The 19196-nt window shown below is 52.0% G+C and overlaps 3 protein-coding genes across 10 annotated transcripts in view; 2 read left to right on the top strand and 1 right to left on the bottom strand.

Annotated features, from left to right (window-relative positions):
• The window catches only part of PIEZO1 (piezo type mechanosensitive ion channel component 1), a 57602-nt gene extending 50723 nt beyond the window's left edge, over positions 1 to 6879 (top strand). For all 6 annotated transcript variants that reach the window (XM_039330938.1, XM_039330939.1, XM_039330937.1 and 3 more), the window contains 12 exons: positions 176 to 311; positions 962 to 1109; positions 1594 to 1808; positions 1903 to 2061; positions 2423 to 2570; positions 2924 to 3112; positions 3477 to 3569; positions 3761 to 3933; positions 4210 to 4332; positions 4548 to 4627; positions 5264 to 5459; positions 6142 to 6879. In XM_039330938.1, the coding sequence (XP_039186872.1) occupies positions 176 to 311; positions 962 to 1109; positions 1594 to 1808; positions 1903 to 2061; positions 2423 to 2570; positions 2924 to 3112; positions 3477 to 3569; positions 3761 to 3933; positions 4210 to 4332; positions 4548 to 4627; positions 5264 to 5459; positions 6142 to 6391 (1910 nt within the window). In that variant the 3' untranslated portion in view covers positions 6392 to 6879. The remainder of the gene's footprint in view (positions 1 to 175; positions 312 to 961; positions 1110 to 1593; positions 1809 to 1902; positions 2062 to 2422; positions 2571 to 2923; positions 3113 to 3476; positions 3570 to 3760; positions 3934 to 4209; positions 4333 to 4547; positions 4628 to 5263; positions 5460 to 6141) is intronic.
• Positions 6811 to 13956, bottom strand: CTU2 (cytosolic thiouridylase subunit 2). Of its 3 annotated transcripts, none has more exons than XM_039330948.1 (15): positions 13743 to 13956; positions 13209 to 13283; positions 12991 to 13069; positions 12825 to 12884; positions 12469 to 12529; positions 11884 to 11993; positions 10963 to 11273; positions 10415 to 10550; positions 9782 to 9913; positions 9581 to 9672; positions 9060 to 9163; positions 8512 to 8635; positions 8339 to 8399; positions 7999 to 8057; positions 6811 to 7502 (listed from the first exon to the last, which is right to left on the bottom strand). In XM_039330948.1, exons 1-15 carry the CDS (start codon positions 13808 to 13810, stop codon positions 7451 to 7453), a joined length of 1524 nt encoding a protein of 507 aa, XP_039186882.1. In that variant the 5' UTR covers positions 13811 to 13956; the 3' UTR covers positions 6811 to 7450. The 3 variants fall into 3 exon arrangements, with proteins under 3 accessions (XP_039186882.1, XP_039186884.1, XP_039186883.1); XM_039330950.1 differs by having other exon boundaries at positions 13186 to 13283; positions 13743 to 13817; XM_039330949.1 differs by having other exon boundaries at positions 13480 to 13779.
• Positions 13957 to 13969: 13 nt separating this feature from the next.
• On the top strand, positions 13970 to 19097 carry RNF166 (ring finger protein 166). The gene is made up of 6 exons (XM_039330951.1): positions 13970 to 14300; positions 14990 to 15146; positions 15293 to 15405; positions 15713 to 15827; positions 16925 to 17032; positions 17864 to 19097. Exons 1-6 carry the CDS (start codon positions 14095 to 14097, stop codon positions 17927 to 17929), a joined length of 765 nt encoding a protein of 254 aa, XP_039186885.1. The 5' UTR covers positions 13970 to 14094; the 3' UTR covers positions 17930 to 19097.
• Positions 19098 to 19196: the final 99 nt, after the last annotated feature.

The following is a 19196-nucleotide window of genomic DNA, read 5'->3' as shown; positions in this document are numbered from 1 at the left end:
AGGGCACAGATTAACAGAGCAGACCCTATGCCAAGAGAGTTAATTCGGCTGGGATGAGTGGGGGGGTGAGGGGGATGTGTAAATGCTCCCTACCTGAAGCACATCAATGAGAGGAGGGCAGAGATTGGCCAATAGTTCATCCTGTTCCTCTCTTTCCCATCCCCCACCCTCCCAGAGATTCAGGAGAAGGAAGGAGAGGAAAAGGTGGTGGAGGAAGAGGAGGAGGAGGAGGAGAAGAAGAAGAAGTCAGGCCCATCCCGAGAAAAGATGAAGGCTGCCAAACGTCAACTGAAGCACTTCGTTGCTTCTGCGTAAGTGGTGGATAATTGGGCTGGTGGTGGGAGGGGAGGGGCAGGCAACAATCTTTGGGTGGATTCTCCTCACCCCGAAATATTGGTTGTCGTGTTTGGGCTCTTCCTCCCATGAGTCGGGCTGTGGCAGGTTCATATGTTGTGTTCAGCCATCGCCATCCCTGTTAGGTGGACCAGACAGGGAACAATTCCACCGCAAAGACTGTTTGATGGAGATGGGCCCTAATAACAGAACCTTGCAAGTCAGATTGTGCTGGACACCCTCCCCCCCCCTTATACTTCAGTGAATCGGTGAGGTGTCCGCCTGAGGCTCTTCCCCGTGTTATCTCGTTGCTCTGGACTTAAAACACCTTCAGCCCCTTTTCCCTAGGCTACCCTTCCTGCATATCTCCATCAAGGTCACCTTCCTGCTTCTCTACAATGATTGTATTCGTGGCTCAGCACAATGTGCAGCCTGTCCATAAGCCCACCTTCTCGGGGACTCCGGCTGGGCCCTTCCTTGCACCCTACAGAGGTGACCTGGGTCCGCACCTCCTGGCCACTGGCAGTTCTGCGCTAGAGCACCCCGGGGAAAGCACACACACACACACACACACACACACACAAACACGCACGTCCTTACTCAACCCTCTTCATCCCTCTTCCTCCAGAGCAGAGCACAGCTTCCGGCCAGCATGCCAGTTCTTCCAGGACATCCTGCACAGCAAGTACTATGCTGCCACAGATGTTTACGCTCTCATGTTCCTGGCTGATGTGGTGGACTTCATCATCATCATCTTTGGCTTCTGGGCCTTTGGAGTAAGTCTGGCAGGGCCACTCGGGACCTGAAGCTTTCCTCAGGCTGTTGCCATGGTTTTCCTGGGGTGGCCCTTCCCACCCAGAGGTCTTGGGCACCTGCTGGGAATTCTGGAGTTGTAGTCACTGGGCACCTAGCAGGTAGTTTTTGGACTATTCCAGCAGAACTTTAGGAATCAGGATACTCCAGGACTGAACTCTGTCAGCTAAGGAGGGACAAGATGAAGGAGCAGAGGTCCACAGTGGGCTTATCTGCTGCCCGGGGACCACCCTCCCTTTGACTCTTGCTGAGCTTTGGATAAAACAAAGTGGCAAATTCCAAGCATTGTTAAAATTCAGCACAGGTTCACCCATGCTGTACGAGGAAGAGTTGGCTTGGAGGTCCCTGGACAGGAGTAGAACATTTCCTAGGAAAATTGGGGCAGTGGGAGAAGGTGTATCTTTGTGTTTGCCTGTCCTTCCTACCTGAGCTTCTCTTCCCCTGCAGAAACACTCGGCTGCAGCCGACATCACGTCCTCCCTCTCCGAAGACCAGGTGCCCCAGGCGTTCCTGGTGATGCTTCTGATTCAGTTCTCCACCATGGTCGTTGACCGGGCACTCTACCTGCGCAAGAGCGTCCTGGGCAAGCTCATCTTCCAGGTCATCTTGGTCTTTGGCATTCACATCTGGATGTTCTTCATTTTACCTGCTGTCACAGAGAGGTGCGCGGCTGTTTCTTGGCCTCCCCCTGCCCTGACTTAGGCCTGCTCCTTTAAGGGGCGTGGAGGTTGGTTCATCCTTGATCTCCCTCCCCAGGAAGTTCAGCCAGAATACGGTGGCCCAGCTGTGGTACTTTGTGAAGTGCATCTACTTTGGCCTCTCTGCCTACCAGATTCGCTGCGGTTACCCCACTCGCATCTTGGGGAATTTCCTCACCAAGAAATACAACCACCTGAATCTCTTCCTCTTCCAAGGGTAACAGCTGAGCCCCCAGCAAAATAGGGGAGGGGGCTGCTGGGAGAAGTAGAGCCTCGTATGGAGTCCTTTAAGCAGAGGCTGACAGCAGGACCTTTTGGGGGGAAACTAGAACGTTTTGCAGCAAGGTAGAACATGCAGACCTTTCTTTGGGTGGGCAGCTGAGAACATGGATTCCACCACTTCCTGTGCCTCCATGTGTCTCTACACCTGGTACCCCATTTCCTTACCATGCATCGTGGTAAGCACCATGCACCATGATGGTCAGGGGGAAATGGTGACATGGATTTCCGCAGAATTGTCTAGGGTCAACCAGAATCCACCCCTGGAGGTTCTGAAGGTGGATCTCGTGGCTCCACAGGTTTCGCCTGGTGCCTTTCCTGGTGGAGCTGCGAGCTGTCATGGACTGGGTCTGGACGGACACCACCCTGTCCCTCTCCGACTGGATGTGTGTGGAGGATATCTATGCCAACATCTTCATCATCAAGTGCAATCGTGAGATGGAGAAGGTGGGCCTCCATGGAAGGGGAGGAAGCCTGGTGGAGCTGAGTCCCCAAGAGTCTCTCCCCAGCACAATTCCCATAGCCCTAGTGAGCATGGTGGCCTTCAGTAGGATGATAGTCATAAGTGGAATATTCCTCCAGTGGGATTTTCCAATGTATTGTACCAGGAAACATAGATAGGGCAGCCTAGAAAAGTAAGTGCCCTCTCAAGCATGCCCAAGTATTCCGGGTTTGTTGGTGATGTCCATTTTGCTCTCCGAGTTCATGGTGGCGTAACCGTAACCGTAACACAACTTAAAGGGAGGCTTTCTGCAGAAGACCTCGGGTGCCAGAACTGACCCCCTCCCTCCCCCCCGCAGAAATACCCACAACCCAAGGGTCAGAAAAAGAAGAAGATTGTCAAATACGGCATGGGAGGCCTCATCATCCTCTTCCTCATCTGCATCATCTGGTTCCCGCTGCTCTTCATGTCCCTCGTGCGCTCTGTGGTGGGGGTGGTCAATCACCCCATCGATGTCACAGTTACCCTCAAGTTGGGGGGCTACGAGGTAAGAGGAACTGCCTTGCAGAGAAGCAAAACAACAGGCCACCCAATTTGCCGGACTACAACTCTCAGCATCCGTCTTGATTAGCCACGCTGGCCGGACGTTGTAGCCTGGCCATGGCCCGTGTCGGTTTTAAGGGACAGACGGGCTTCGCTATTATAGCAGTTGCAGCCCAAGTGCCTTGCCAGCCCCTGGCACTCAAAGAGACCCATCGATCGGGCAGCTCTAGACACCCCCAGTCCCTCTGCATCTTGGGGGCTTCTCTCTGTCGATGGTTTCCCTGTGGCAGCTACCAGCGCCAGGCTGTTGAAATGGATGGATGTCCCTGAAACTGTGGCTCCCCTCCCTCCCCTTGTTTCTTCTTCAGCCTCTCTTCACCATGAGTGCCCAGCAGCAGTCCATCCAGCATTTTACCCCCCAGGACTATGAACAGTTGACGAATAAGTTTGAACGGCAGCCAGTGAGTCCCAGCCGGATGGGATGGCAGGGAGGAGGGGGATCCCCTCATTCAAGTGGGTGGGAGGATCAGCATCTTTCCCCCACCCATTAAAGTGGAAGGAAGCCCCCCCCCAGGGTGAGCTTGGTCTGAGCAGGGAGGGGGGCTGCCAGGCTGGGCTCTGCTCACCCGGCCTGGGACTCTGCCGCCCCCAGCTGGCCATGCAGTTCATCACCCAGTACGGCTACGAGGACGTCGCCTGGGCCCGCATCGAGGGCAGCTCCGGATCCCTGTGGAGTATCAGCCCCCCCAGCCGTGAGCAGCTCTGGCAGGAGCTGCACAACGGCTCCTCGGACATCACTCTGCGCTTCACCTGGAACTTCCAAAGGTACTTCAGACCGGGGCCACAAAGCCTCCCCTGCAGGGCGGTGCTCTGCCTGCTTAAGTCAGATGCCCCTCTTGGCTTTGTGGGGTTTGCCTGGAACGGCCGGTGCAGCCCCGAAGAGTGCCGCTTCTGGCATTTTGACGCTTAGGACAGCCTGAGGGGGTTGTGGGTGCAAAAGAGCTCCATGGATGGGGGGAGGGGTGTGTGACAAAGGGATCTGAAACCCCTTCTTTTATTCTGCTTCTCCCTTCCTTCCTCCTCCTCTTCCTCAATTCCCAGGGATCTCCGCAAAGGAGGAAAAACGGAGTACACCACCCAGAAGCACACTATGGATCTGGACCAGAAGAGTCTTGTGAGGCAAAATTTGGCTGGAATGCTGCAAGGCACCCATCATGCCCCTGTGTGAGTCCCCCTTCCCCGCCCCTTCCAGCAAGGCACCCATTGCCAAATGGGCCAGGGAGTGTGGGGGGCCAGCAAGGTGGGGAAAGGGCCCTCCGGTTGCAGGGGTCCAGATTCACACACTGCAGAGCCTGAAGCGCACGGTGGCTTCAGCCATGTGCAAATGCTGCCTGTGTTTTCAGGCTTGTTTATCTTGCTGTGTTTTGTCCTTGTCCCAGGCGGATACCCCATCTCTTCCCTCCCTACATACGGGCACCCAGCGGCCCCGAGGCGGACCCGGTTGAGGCCCTGCTCCCAGGTGAGGACAACGGGCAGAAACCACTTTGCACAAACTCACAGCTGACCGTTTAATTTCCCAGCTCCTCTCTCTGAGTTGATGCAAGTTCCCGATGCTAACTGGGAAACAATCCAGGGGCTGGAATTGGCTCCCCCCGTCAGCAGAAATGCCCACCTGCCATCGCAAGAACAGCCGGGGCACCTTTCTGGCTTTTTAAGGTGGGAGCAGAAACAGGAGGCAAATGGCTCCGTTTCCCTGTTCCTAAAAGGCCAGCATGGTGCCCAAGACACTTTTGGCTCGGCAGGGTGGTTTTCCAAGGTAAAAAGAGAGCGGTTTGCCTTCCCTCTCTGCTTTCCGGCTTGTTTTTGAAAGAGAGCTCCAAAATTTGTGTAGTGCAAACTCGGGAATTTTGCTCCTCAGTTTTGGTGGCACATAGTTTGAAGCCCCAGTAAGAACAGCAGAAGGAATTAAAATGGTTCGATGAATAGATAAATCCCCGATGCCGCTCCTAAACAGTGCAACTGGGGCAGGGAGGACTCTAAAGAAATGGGAGCAACTGGTGAGGAAGAGTGTTACCAGTGTCAGGATGGACGTCTCACTTGATAAGCGGGCTGGTGCTTTTTTCGGCACCTTCTTCCCTCTCCCCCTCTCTTCCAGACGGAGAAGACAGCTACCTGCCCGTGCAAGTGCAGCTGAAGCAGCAGCGGATCCGGCCCGGGAACAGCAGCACCAGCTTCCTGGAGTGGTGGATGATCCAGCTGGTGGACTGCCAGGCGGACTGCCACATCCTGCCCATGGTCATCTTCAGCGACAAAGTCAGCCCCCCCAGCCTGGGCTTCCTGGCAGGATACGGGTGAGTGGCCAATCCACCAGCCCATCAGGGTGAACGCTAGGTGTGCTTGAGCAGACATGGATGTAAGGAAGCGGGAGGGAAGCTGGGCCTGAGGTCTCCAGGGAAAGAGCAAGCCCCCCCCCCCATTGAATGGAGGTCCCTGGGCTCACCTGGCTTTGCTGCAGCCGGCCCACTTAGATTCCAACACCTGAGACAGCACTCGGAACATGGTTAAATGCTGCCCCTTTGTGTGAGAAATGCAACCAGCGTTTCTTTGCCCGCAGATGTTAATAGCTTGCAAAAATTTAACCACCTAAAAGGGGGGGGTCCCCAATCTCCTTCCTACCTCGCATGGCCATCTTTGCAAAGCGTTTCTAAAAATAAACAGCAGAATTAGGGTGTCTCCTTTCCTGCTTTGAAGTGACACAACCCCCACGCATCAATCAGGGGCAAGGCAGGTCATTCGGTCCCTTTTCAAGGTTTCCTCTGGATTAGCAAACAGCTGAGATCACGCCCCGGGCTAAGCCATGGGATCGGGGCTGACAGATCCCAAGCGGATCCTGCTCAGACAGCTTGCTGATGCTTTGTCGGTTGTGGGAATGGGCTCCGGAGTCAGGGGGTCTTTCAACGGCCTGGGGGAGGGGTTGCCTGTCCCATGAGGCGAACTGCGCAGGGGCACTGTAGGAGCTCTTTCTCTGCTCAGGATCATGGGCCTCTACGTCTCCATCGTGCTGGTGATTGGCAAGTTCGTGCGGGGCTTCTTCAGCGAGGTCTCCCACTCCATCATGTTTGAGGAGCTGCCCTGCGTGGACCGCATCCTCAAGCTCTGCAACAACATCTTCCTGGTTCGGGAGACGGGGGAACTGGAGTTGGAGGAGGAGCTGTACGCCAAGCTCATCTTCCTCTACCGCTCGCCAGAGACCATGATCAAGTGGACCCGGGAGAGGGACTGAGCGGAGGGCCAGCATAGAGGGAGCTCCCTTCACCCATGGAACAGCCGTGGGAGACCCGCAGCCCAGGAGGGGGAACCGGAACGTGGACACCAACCCTTCCCGCCCCGCTGAAGGCTCTGGGGTGGGGCGGCCCCATAACCTGAGCCACACTTGCAGCCCAATGCAGGGGGAGACACACAAAACACTTTTTGAAACACTTTTCCTTTAAAAAAAAAAGAAAAAAGATATTACATGCACCGCCTCCTGGACTCCTGCTTCCTTCCCCCATGGAGACCAGGAAGTGTTTGGAAAGGAATGGTTGTCCTGCTGCTGAAATGTCCAGAGCCGCCCACCTATCACCCTCTGCAGCCACTGACCCTCCCTCCCCCTCGGCAAGCATTTTGCTGCTGGAAACAAGGCTGCTGGGCGTCTATAAAGTATTTTTTCTATAGGAGGTCATTTTATTTATACAGATCTATATAATAAAAACAAAGCTGTGATTTTCAAAAGGTGGTGAAAAGTCAAGATGGACTTTGGGGAGTGAAGGAGAGAAATTTCTCTGGTTCAGCAGCCAAGCTTTGAGGGTTCAATTTCTCCAGAAATGTCCAGAACAGTTTTCAAGAGTTTAAATGAGGTCTTGGGAGGTCTGGATGGGGGCAAGCGCCAAGAAGGAACCTGGTTTCCTTGGGATGCTTATAAAACTTCTCTGAGCCTGCTCCCTTTATACCTTCTAGGATTTGAATCCTGTGTAGAAACAGAGAAATTCAGTTCACTTGCGCATCCAAAGAGCTTAGGAGGCCAAACTGGCCAGACGTGAAAGATCCTTCGTGGCTCAGTCTGTCTGTTGCTGGATCCAAAATGTGTTTCTTTGCTTGAAAAACACTTGCGGAAGCAGAGCATCAGGCCTTTAAGAGCATTACCCCGACACTCCTTTAGGCTGCAAAGCAGGAGTCCTCAACCTTGGCAACTAAGATTTGTGGACTTCAACTCCCAGCTTTGCCGGCTGAGGAATTCTGGGAGTTAAAGTCCACAAGTCTTAAAGTTGCCAAGGTTGACCCCTGCTGTAAAGCACGATGCAGATTAACCATCATCTTCAAGCAAGAATTCCTGGATTTCTTGTTTCATCACAGCCCTGCAAAGGAAGTGAAAGAGACATCACTGCAAACCTGAGTTTGCGTATCACTCTAGACTAGGGTTTGTTCGAATAGCGTGCCGGCTGGGGAATTCTGGGAGTTGAAATCTAGGTATTTTAAAAAGTTGCCATAGTTCAAACGCACTGATGAACTGGACGACTGCCTGTTGCACAAGCAGGAGCCAGTGCATCCTTCAAGGACTTGTCCTTTTTGTCTTGGCCCCAACAGCTGCAGGAGTACAAGCAGCGTCCCATTAGGGTGATTCTTTGTCCCCTTGCCACTGATGTCTGGGCCTCGGCAGGGGGAGTGGATGTCGCTCAGGTTGAATTGGTGAGGTCTTGGGGTCTCTGAGCTGGCTTTTCTTCTTGGGCCCACATCAATAACAGTTGCAAATACCCAGTTGCAGTCTTTTTGGGCTGCATTGCTGCCCCGAAGAAGAGCAACAGGGTCTCGTTTCTCTTGGCACAAATTCCTCAGGCAAAGACTGCCCCATACCTGCATCGCTGGCGCTCGGCCTCCTCATGAATGTATGGGGGTAGAGACTCCACACAGCTCTGCAAAGGAATTCTGGAGTGAGCAGAGACAGCAGGATCCATGGCCTTGTTACTTTACAAGGGGTAGCCCCTCAATTACCCTCAACCCGTAGCAGGGCACCCCAACAGCCACCCACCACATAACCTGAAGCGCCTCAAAAGCCAGCATGGAACCCCAGAAATTCTCCAAACTTCAAGCCAGAGTGCTGTTTGTCCTCAGCCTGGCCACTTCTGCCTCGGCCCACCTGTGCGTCAACATACATGGGCCCTTCTGGTTGCACAACCCTTCCTTGCACACTTACCAGCTCCTTGACTGTTAGACGGCAGCCATAACAGAGCAGCGGGACAAGCTGGGAGGTCTCACTGGGGGAAAAGCAGAACCTCAGTCACCTGTGCTGACTAGTGATTTACTTGGGGAGGGGGCTACGGCGGGCTCATCCACATCCAACAGTACATTCTTTATGAGGGCTCTTACCTTCCTACTGGGGGGGTTCCGCAGCAACCTGCCTGGGTCCTCTCTCCGCAACATCCATCCTCATCTGGAGGCCTCCGGCTGAACTTTTCTGAAAGCAGCGTGGCCTGCAGGGAGGATCCGTCCTCTGGGAGGAAAGGAGAATTACCGCCTCTGACAGCTGGTGCTTGGGCCAGGAGGCAAAAGCCGTGACGGCTGAAGCTGGATTTTTATACATTGCAGGTAAGCGAACCTCACAGCAGTCAGGGCTCAAGGATAGGATAGTTCCCCTGCACATGTTAAGCCAGCAGGCAGTCACGTCTGGATCTTTCTGTTCTAGCAAACTCTCCTTGCTGAAGCAGCAAATTTGCATTTATCTCAATGCCTGTTTGGCAAAACAACAGGGAGGGAAACGACCCCTTCCTCCCCATTTCAATTCCCAGGTTTCTCCAAGGACTGGCTGTAACTCTGACCACCGCAAAGATCTGGCTAGCATCTCGGCCCTTGCCTGTTCTAGAACCCCCAGCAATCTAGAAGTGGGTCTCTCCCCTTCCCCAAAGAAGACCACTAACCAACATTGGTGTCCAGGGGGCAGAGGCAGAGAAGGCAGTGGGCCGGTACCGCCAGTACATCAGACTCAACCTCTTGAGGAACTGCACTCAGCTTCTCTCCTGTCCTGGAACAGAGACCCGAGGGGGCATCAAGAAGAGATGGAGGGAAGCCCACCTCCCCCATTCACACTACTTGCACCTCCTGAAGAGGCCATAAAATCCCTTTGGGACTAGATGCCACTTGTTTTAAGAGGGCACTTGCAGTCGAGAGCTGAAAGGATCCTGCCTATTAAATGCAGGCAGAGAGGGCTCAGCTAGATTTTCAGAAAGCAAGCCAACACCCCCCCCCACACACACACACCCCAATCTGTTTTCTAGCTTGCTCTGCTTTGCCCACAGAAGCCCGGAGATGTAGCCAGAGCTGAAGAGGGTCCATGAGTATGTGGGAAGGGAGTCGTGCCTAAAGGACAACGCTGCTGATCGTTTACCAGGCACTTCATCCAGCAGTTGGTCCTTTACTGGACGAAGGGAGGGACACTCACCGGTAGACTGTGCTGATGGTAGAAGGGAACTCCGACTGCAGCTTGCAGAGAAAGCTCTCCATCAGAAGGTGAATGCTGGCTCTGTCCGAGGCCTGGGGGAAGGGAAAGCATTTGTCACGGCTGCTCGGATCCTCCTGGCCCACCCGAGGGGACCCTCTGTCCCCTTCCACTCTGCCTCCAGCCAAACTCCGAACTGCCTACTTTGGTGTCCAGTCCAGGCGTGAAGACGGTGGGCACCCCAAAGAGGTAGTTGTAGAATGCGATCTCTTTGGCAGGATATTCCCGCATTGGGCGCAGGATGAGGACGTCCCCATAGCGGCTGTCCAAGAAGCCCTTTGGGGAAGGAGAAAGGAAAGGAAGAAGAGGAAGATGAGCGGGGCCAGATCAAAGAGCAGAGAGGCACAGCTGCTCAGAGGCACCGGGCACCCTTGTAGCACAACATCTCAGCAGGATTCTGGAACAGAGACTGAGCTAATAGGGAAAGCTCCAACTGGTTTATCTGGCCACAGCCTCAATGACAATGACCTGGCTCTTCTTCTACTGTATTATTCAGTGTGTTTGTTTGGAAAATATTCCTCAGTGGGCTTATCCTGGGTGAAATGTGCAGTCTTAGCCTCTTGACTCTATGCAGGTTTAGGTCAGGTTTTTGCTTCCTTCTTCAGGGGCCAGAATTGGCTTGATAAAGCTTTGGGCAGTTGCTTGCAAGGATGAACATGTCTAAATCAAAGAGTGAGGCAAGGAATCCGCTGATGAGACCAAAACATGGAGCAAGCTGTGTCCCAGGGGGAGGGGGAGAGGGGGGGGACACTACTGTATAAGCCACTTTGTTCTCACCGTGTCCATAGCCAGGAAGGCCCCACGTCCCAGACAGAGGTTGGTCAACAACTTGGTGCTCACACGGGTGCAGCTATCTCCCACCATCACCTTCGTGTATCCATTTTTTCGAGCCACGTGCAGCATCAGGTGGGTCCTAAAAAGCAAAGAGGACTCTCCCATTTCAGCCAAGAATTTGAGATCCAACCAGGGGCCCAGAAAACAACAGAACGTTTGTTGTTTTCCTAGAAACAGCTGCCTAGAATACCACAGAATCTGCAATCTAGGAGGACCAGAGACAGCAGCCTTTGACTATGAAACCCTCTCTAAGTCTGGTTAGGGGCTGCTTGCAAAGACATCCTTCTATCAAGAATGCCAGCCTGTTTCCTGAGGCTCCTGAACTAGGATATGGCACTGAATGACCCTCTGTTAAGAGGGCTAGACAACAAGAATGTGTGAATACACCTGCAAAGCTTCTTTTTAGTTCTCATCATTCTCACAATGAGACCTCATCCAGCTCACATTGTGGGCATTAACATCTTCACTCAGGATCTTAGCAAGGAGCTCACCGGAGAGTCTGCAGAAGCTCCTCTTTTGCAGTTAAGGATCTGACACCCCGAAAGAGGCGGGACAGCTCTTCCATGTGGGAAGCAGAAGAGCCGGCATCATCCAGAACTGCCAACCGTTCCTGCCACGAGCAGCCTGGCGTGCTACACTCTGCCAGCTGGGCCTCCAGGGAAGTCTCTGCATCCCCCCTCTTCCCCTGCTGCTGCTGCTGCTGCCACCTTGTGAAATCAGCCACTGCTTCCTTGTAGCTGGGAGCCTGGTCAGAAGGACTGTGGGAAAGCGAGTTCAGGACAGAAGTGGGAAGGTCAAACGCCTATGAAAGAGCCCAAGGATATAACTGGGTCAAACACTGACTGAAGCCTGCACAAACTACAATTGCTTTGACAGTTTTACAGAACTCAGAATTATATTTCTTTCCTGCCTTGTCAAGCTTAATGTCACTTTCCCTTATTCTTTTTTTCTGAAAGTGACAGTACTAGAAGAGCATCTATATTATCAGCTTCCCTTTTCACGAATTTTTCTCTGATCCTGTTATTTTACTTCCATAATGCAAAAGTGGGCAAACTAATCTGGGGCAGAGTTCAAAGGATTATACTAGCTACATTTGATAGAAGAAGGATAATACTGCCCTGCCTGGGGTCTTCCTAGTGTCTGCCTTTCTGATGGTCTAATTCAGCGTTTCTCAATCTCAGAAACCTCAGGATATCTGGAATTCAACTCTCAAAACTCCCCACCGAGCCCCAGAATTGCTGAGGATGTGAAGCCCTGCTCTAATTTAATTTGCTGAACAATATTAGTACTAATAATACAATTTTCTTCCAGGCAAATCACATCAAACCCGCCAGTTGACTAAGGCCACTGCTGTTGATGTCGTACCATCAAAATGTACTGCAATGAGGGTGCTGAATCTCAGCCATATTTACCTCCTCCAAGAATGCCAGATGATAGGGAAATCCTGTGGCTCGCAGGATAGCCTCAACCTGCCTGCAGGTTTTCTCTCGCTCATCCAAGCTCCGTCCACACACAGCTCCCTCTGCACAGCAAAACCAAAACTGTCAGTGAATGGCTAGTCTGAAAGAACTTCAACAGCCCTGGGAACATTCTCTGCCATGGTATCTTCAATCATGGGAGATATTGGATCTGCCCATTGATTTAGAACAGGGGTGGGCAATTATGTCAACTTTACCACCTGTGGACTTCAACTCCCAGAATTCCTGAGCCAACCGGGAATTCTGGGAGTTAAAGTCTGCAGGTTGTAAAGTTGACATAATTGCCCACTCCTGATTTAGAAGGATGGGTCACTTCTGATTTCAACCTTTCAATGCACTGTAATGCTCAACGGTTAATATGATTAAAGGGGATCCACTTTGGAAATCAACTTCCCTAAACACCCCTCTGCATCTCTCAGGAAAGTGGCCATCTTCACAAGCCACAACGTTTCAGTTAAAACAAACTGCGTGCATACTGACTCCATCCCCCAAAGCATGCACAGCGCTGCCAGCACAAACCGTCAATATAGATTATTCCTGGTCTGAAGCGAAGTTTCTTGGCTGCTTCTCGGTTTAGGCCCTGACAAGGAGAAGCAAAACAGGCTTCAGTTCAAAAACTTTGCCCAGGTTTTCATGCTTCATCTACTAGGGCAGGGGTCCCCAACCAGGGGTGCAAGATGATATTCCAGGGTATGTGAAAACTTGGGTCTTCAAAATTATAGTGTATATGCAAAATTCATTGCCGTTATTTAGAACTTTTGTAAGGGGTGCGAGAATATATCAGAAGCGTTCTAGGGGTATAGAAAAGATTGGAAGCTGCTGTTCTAGGGGCTTCTGCTGTTTGGCTGCCCCCCCCCCTTGGAGGTCAAACATACCTCTTGCACCTGCCGCAACATTGAGCTGGAGGCAAGACCCCCCGAAAAAGCCAGGAGAACCTAAAACAGTAGGGAGAAAGCATCACAACATTTGTTTCACACTTTTAGCTGCCATCCTGCCCATCTCTCTTGCCCTGAAGCAGTGAAGTTTATGATAGGACAGGACCTTCTCTCCAGGGTAAATGCAGCGGTTCTTCCCAAGCATGGCACGGAACTTGTGAACAAAGTAGTCCTTGAAGCAGTCCCTGCAAAGCACGTGAAACAGTGTGGGGAAAAGCCCAGATTCCTTGCCAGGGAAAAAAAATATTCTGCACCAGCATGGGGGGACCCGTTCTGAATTATTCAAAATTCTCCATCTCACCCTCAGTCGCCTGTTGCACTCACTTGCAGAAGGCATCTCCAGCACGAATGATCACCACCGGGGAGCCCTCCTTGCACTTCATGCATTTGGAGTCACAGCTTGGGGAAGAGAAAGTGAAGATCAGGCTGCAAAGACTCTTATCAGATACCCAAATTTATCCTCCTCCTGTATCTCTCCGACACGGAAGTTGCGGCAGTGGGAAAAGCAATTACTTTCTAGTAAAAACAGTTTTTCAACCTTGGCAACTTTTCAGATGAGTAGATTTCAACTCTCAGAATTCCCCAGCCTACCTACCCCATCAATCCATCCACGGCCTGGGGGATTCTGGGAGTTGCAGCTTACCCGCCTTAAAAGCTGAGCAGCTGTGCCGAGTCATGATTTGCTCAAGCCCAGTTTGCCTAACAAGCCACTGCTTATGACTAGGATATGCTCGCGACTAGCCTTCCCACTATCGGCTCATGCAATGCTAGCTTGTTCAACAAGCCATGGATTGTTGGTATGCTTCCCCTCCGCCAACGACCGCGGGGATTCGGGGTCAGCGGGCGGAGCTTCCTCACCGGCCCCGGGGCGCCTCCCTCGGGAGCCGTTCCCCGCCGCAGCCGCCCGCCTCGCCGCCGTCGCACATCGCCGCCTCCGCCCCGGCCACGTGGAGCGCCGCAGTCTCGCCGGCGCCTCCTGATGACGTTCAGCGGCCTCTCCCCCCCCCCTTTCCCCGGCCGGGAGACCAAAATTCCCAGACGGGCCCTTCGCGCGTCCCCGCACCGCGATAGCGCCGCGTCGCCGGCAAGTCTCGCGAGAGCCGCGGCGAGGGGCAACTCCGGCACCGTCCCGGCCTGGGACGCGGGGAGGTCGCGGGGGCGATGACGTAGTTGGAATGCGCCGCTTTCCCTGCCTGCCTCCCCTTCCGCGATGGCGGCCGCGATGTTCCGGAGCTTGCTGGTGTCGGCGGGGGGGTCCCGCGAGGCGCCCTCCGCGGCCGCCCCGCCGAGCGCCGCCCCCGTCCCGCCGCCGCCTCACCTGCCCGAGCCCGGCGCCGCGCTGGAGGCCCAGTTCAGCTGCCCCATTTGCCTGGAGGTCTACCAGCGCCCGGTCCGCATCACCCCCTGCAGGCACACGTGAGCGGGGGGAGACGGGAGGGCTGAGGGGAGGGGGCCGTGGGGGGGCAGGGAGGAGTGGGGGGTCAAGGGCCCCGGAGAGAAAGGGCCGGGGGGGGGAGCGAGGGCAGACTGCGAGGCAGAGTGGGCCCTCCAGGTGTTTTGGGGGGGGGGAGCAGCTGCTGCTGAAGTTCTCGGACGGGCCCGTGAACAGCAGTCCCAGGGGAGCATCCAAGGGGTCCAGCTTCCCCTCTCACCGCGGAGGGAGCTTAATTCTGCTCCCGCATTCTTGATTTGTAAGGTTACTGGCGTTTCCACTTGGCGCTTGGGGAGGAATTCCTGAGTTCGGGAAGGCAAGGGCAGGACAGTGTGGCTTGCCTTAAAATCAGGAGACCCTCATCCACAGAGGCAGCAAATGCTCCGAAGCATCTCTTCAGTTTTGTTGATGCATGGATCATGATCTAATACAGGGGTCTCCGAAGTTGGCAACTTTGTGACTTCTGGGAGTTGAAGTTCACAAGTCTTAAAATTGCCCAGTTTGGAGACCCCTGATGTAGTGCATGTCCTTGGGCTTCCTTTTGGCTGAAGCGCACCAGCCCTCCATCTTGGGTGAGGAATCCATCCCTTCTTCACATTACCTTTTGAGCACTGTGTGCAGTTTTCCCACAGTTCTCCAGACTCTGGGAGAAATCAGACCTCTCTTTCCGTAGATTTTGTGGGGAATGCCTGCAGCCCTGTCTCCAAGTTCCGTCTCCTCTCTGTCCCCTTTGCCGCATGCCCTTTGACCCCAAGAAGGTGGAGAAGGCCTCCATTGTGGAAAAGCAGCTGTCTTCCTTCAAGGCACCCTGTCGAGGCTGCAGTAAAAAGGTAATCTTAAGGGCTTGTGCACTTAGGCAGAGGCAACAAAGCTAGATCATTATAAGCCACCTTGCTTTTTACTGCCTGCAGTAAAAAAAAAATACAGAAGGCTTCAAATAGATATCCATCCTCTCTTAATCCTTCCTGTATCCCAGGTGACCCTTGCAAAGATGAGATCTCACATCACATCATGTGCAAAAGTCCAGGAACAAATGGCCAACTGTCCAAAGTTTGTGCCTGTCGTCCCAACATCCCAACCTATTCCAAGGTATTTCCTTCTTTGCAGCTTCGAGCCCCTCCCTAACTTGCTGGTTTCCAGGTTTTAGAATATCTCCTGCACTCTCAAGCAAGGTTAGGAGGGAAAGAGAGAGTCCAGCATCTCTTTAGTAAAGAAGTTGGAAGTATTGTCCTTGTGGGTCAGCATTTCTCAAGTTAAGCAGCTTGAAATTGTGTAGACCTCGGTTCCCAAAATCCCAGAATAGGGTGGACTTCAACTCCCAGAATTCCTCAGCCAGCATGCTGAACTTAGGTCCAGCCATCTTCTAGTCACTGAGCTGTGCTGTTGTCCCTTTCAGCAATATTCCAAACCGATCCACATTTGTCTGTCCCTATTGTGGAGCACGGAACCTGGATCAGCAGGAGCTAGTGAAGCACTGCATGGAGAATCATCGCAATGACCCTAACAAAGTGGTGAGTTGTGTTCATGTCACTGTTTGGTGAAACGGAAAGCCAAATTAGCCAAAATCTGAGAATAAGAAGGAAGTAGTTTCTTATTTGAAAAGCGGGAGAACTTTTGCTTATTTCCTCCCCCTGTTTATGCCATAGCTAGAGTGTCCTGCCCTGCTTTTACAAACCAGGGATAATAAAACACACCGCTGCAGCTGCAGTGGCAAATATGCTTCCCAGCTACTGCAAAGGCTTATCTTGTCCCTTTCATTTTGTACGTGGAGCTGCTAAAGAAATGTGTTTCATGAACAAATTGGATGGTGTATTTCCCTCATGTAAAGTCATGGAAGTGTCCCGGGGATCTAAAAGCATGCCTCCCTTTGTCCCAGCTTCACTTAATTGCTCAGTTTGTGTATAATCTTGTGACTGTTGGGAGCTTTATTTGATGGGGCTATTGGTTTTAATATCATCACTTGTCTCTGAAATTTTATAGAGAATAGAATATTAATACATCTGCATTCCATAAGAAAGGCTGAGCACAAAAGAATTGAGGCCTTTGAACTATGGTGCTGGAGAAGACTCCTGCGAGTCCCTTGGACTGCAAGGAGATCAAACCGGTCAGTCCTAGAGGAGATCAACCCTGACTGCTCTTTAGAAGGCCAGATCTTGAAGTTGAAACTCAAGTACTTTGGCCACCTAATGAGAAGGAAGGACTCACTGGAGAAGAGCCTAATGCTGGGAAATATTGAGGGCAATAGAAGAAGAGGACGACAGAGAATGAGGTGGCTGGATGGAGTCACCGAAGCAGTAGGCGTGAGCTTAAATGGACTCCAGAAGATGGTAGAGAACAGGAAGGCCTGGAGGAATGTTGTCCATGGGGTCGTGATGGTTCAGACACAACTTCACAACTAACAACAACACCTGCATTTAGGGTGTTTTATGGCTAGCAAAGCATGCATTTTTGAAGCTGGATTCTGCGTGCTAGAGAACAGGAAATTGTTCTGTTTTCTTTTTTTTCCCCATGAAGCGATCACACCATTGCTTCTATCACTTTGATCCTGGAATTGAGTGTTTCTTCTTCTTTGTTGACTGTCCTCTTTTTCTCTCCCTGGGTGTTCCAGGTCTGTCCAGTGTGCTCAGCCATGCCTTGGGGGGACCCAAGTTACAAGAGTGCCAACTTTCTACAGCATCTCCTGCACAGGCACAAGTTTTCCTATGACACGTTTGTGGTGGGTACTGCATTCCATAGCATGTTATTTCAGTGGATTGTGTCTGCTGCTTCCAGACCCCAAGGCAGCATGAGAATCGCCTTTAATAATAAAAGCAGATCAAATTGCCCTTGTGGGAGGAGTTATGGCAACACTGGAATGGTTTCCTCTTAGTGTTCTTTATGTCCTGCTCTTGCCATCCTGGTGGGCTCAAATAAGGTCACAAGAATGTATTGGCATCAGAGGTATTTTTCTGTGCTGCCCGCCCACCCGGACCATTGTGGGTGCAATAATAGGCACAGACTTCAAAAATCATTGCTCCCTTCTGATCAGATCCTATGTGAACTACTGTGTCCAATTCTAGCACCACAGTTCCTAAAGGATGGTGATACAGGTTAGAGTAACTTGCAAGGAGGACCAAGATGGTGAAAGATCTAGAAACCAAGCCTTTTGTGGGAGGGTCTGGACAGGTGTACTCTGCCATAGAGAGAACTGAAGGCAGCCTTCACATTTCTGAGGAATGGTCACCGAGAAAAGGAAGTAGGCCTGTTGCTCAGAGGGTAGGACCAGACCCAGTGGGTCAAAACTACAGGGAAGGAGATTCAAGCTAGATCTAACAATATGAACCGTCAGCCAGAGGAAAAGCTGCCTCGTGAAGACAAGAGGTGTCCTTCACTGGAGATGGTCAAGCAAAGGCTGGATGGTTATTTTAGCAGAGGCGTATCAGCGGATTCTGCAGAGAGTCAGGGGTCCTAGATGACCTCTACAGTCATTCTGAACTCCAGCCTGCCCTGCATGGAAAGTGGGGGCTCTTCTGCTCTTTGCTGCAACATTCTCCTGCTTTCTTTCCAGGACTATAACATTGATGAGGAAGCGGCTTTACAGGCAGCCCTGGCGCTCTCCCTCTCGGAGAACTGAGGACCTTTGACACTGCCGAGCAGCAGACAGGAACTGCTGCAGATTTGCCTGACTCTCCTGCGTTGGAGCCATGCGCCGCTTGCCCTGCCCGTTAGCTCCCGGAGGGCGGCTGTGGCCGTCTCCTCAACTTTTGTCTTGCCTCGTTCAGTCTGGAAACCTGTTCCTCGGGGCAGGGGCAGCGAAAAGGGGCACTTCCCTTTCCCCGGTTCCATCGGATCTGCTCTGTACTACCAGTTGGACGTTCCCCACGCCACTCAGTACAGATGGTATACTTTATTAAGATGCTTTTAATACAGTTTTAGCACCATCGGCCCTCATTCCGTTAGCGGTTTATATAGCAACAAAACATTTTGTGGGGAAACTGTTGTTTACATTTCTTTTATTGCCTGTGTCTTTGGGTTAATTCACTGGATCGTTTTAATTTGGGAAAAACAATCAGCATGGGAGACTTAAATCTTGTATGAATATTTATTATGCGCTTGGGTGCAACTTGCCTGCTCCTTGGCCATCGTGGCGAGGGATTGGGGGATAAACCCGTGCGTGGAAAGCAGTCTTTCAAAGAGGTTTGTGATGCCCAAGCAAGATCAGAAGGCCGTTCCTGACTTGAGCATAATTGTTTTGGCAAATCTCTCTCTCCTCTCCCCACAACTGACCTTGCTCATTTTGTATCTGCTTTTGTGATACTCTAGAAGTTCTTGGTGGTTTTTTTCTACATCTCTCCATGTAACAAATACTCTTCACATTTTATAGAGAGAATACAAAGCAGTTAACCCTTGATATTGCAATATCTGTGTTTGACTAGAACAATAGTATTTTTATGGAACATTATTTTTCAAAGTATATTTTTTAAAGAAAAGTGCCCTGGGTTCCAGATCTTCGGGCTCTCAGGAGGAGGGTCTCAAACCTGGAGGGAAGGAGGGGCTTCCTTTTATTAATTTCTCAGCAGTCGGTCGGTGGTCTTTTTGGAGGGTTTGAGGATTTTTGTTCTCTGCAAGAAAAGAGGGGGGAAAGACAACTTTCGGGGGTTTCCTTCAAGTAGCCTTTTAAGGGATTGTTGCAAGTTGTTACAAAGCAGAACTGCTAAGACTTCATTATCCAGGTGTTCGGATTGTGGGTCGGTGGGCCTGAAGTCGACTGGAAAGAAATAAAAGCTGTGAATAAGCTACAACTAGGGTGTGTCTGTGTGACTTCAGAGCAGCCCTAGCGTTCGTTCGGCTGTGAATCCAGCCACGGGCATTTCTGTGTGTGCAACAAACTAGTATTGCAG

The sequence above is a fragment of the Crotalus tigris genome, unplaced genomic scaffold (genome assembly GCF_016545835.1).
Source record: "Crotalus tigris isolate CLP2741 ecotype Arizona unplaced genomic scaffold, ASM1654583v1 scf7180000024433.1590703, whole genome shotgun sequence".
In the NCBI taxonomy this organism is placed as follows: domain Eukaryota; kingdom Metazoa; phylum Chordata; class Lepidosauria; order Squamata; family Viperidae; genus Crotalus; species Crotalus tigris.
The sequence above is the reverse complement of the archived record's forward strand: the minus strand, read 5'-3'. Positions and strand labels throughout refer to the sequence as shown.

What these genes read in the sequence shown, in the direction of transcription:
- RNF166 (XM_039330951.1), top strand. Translation starts at nt 14,095, where the DNA reads ATGGCGGCCGCGATGTTCCGGAGCTTGCTGGTGTCGGCGGGGGGGTCC. An exon ending in GCAATGACCCTAACAAAGTG is followed by an intron (nt 15,828 to 16,924) that starts GTGAGTTGTGTT and finishes TGGGTGTTCCAG; the next exon opens with GTCTGTCCAGTGTGCTCAGC. An exon ending in TTTCCTATGACACGTTTGTG is followed by an intron (nt 17,033 to 17,863) that starts GTGGGTACTGCA and finishes CTTTCTTTCCAG; the next exon opens with GACTATAACATTGATGAGGA.
- CTU2 (XM_039330948.1), bottom strand. Translation starts at nt 13,810, where the DNA reads ATGTGCGACGGCGGCGAGGCGGGCGGCTGCGGCGGGGAACGGCTCCCG. An exon ending in GCTGGAGATGCCTTCTGCAA is followed by an intron (nt 13,070 to 13,208) that starts GTGAGTGCAACA and finishes CGTGCTTTGCAG; the next exon opens with GGACTGCTTCAAGGACTACT. An exon ending in GGAACCCCCCCAGTAGGAAG is followed by an intron (nt 8,400 to 8,511) that starts GTAAGAGCCCTC and finishes CTTTTCCCCCAG; the next exon opens with TGAGACCTCCCAGCTTGTCC.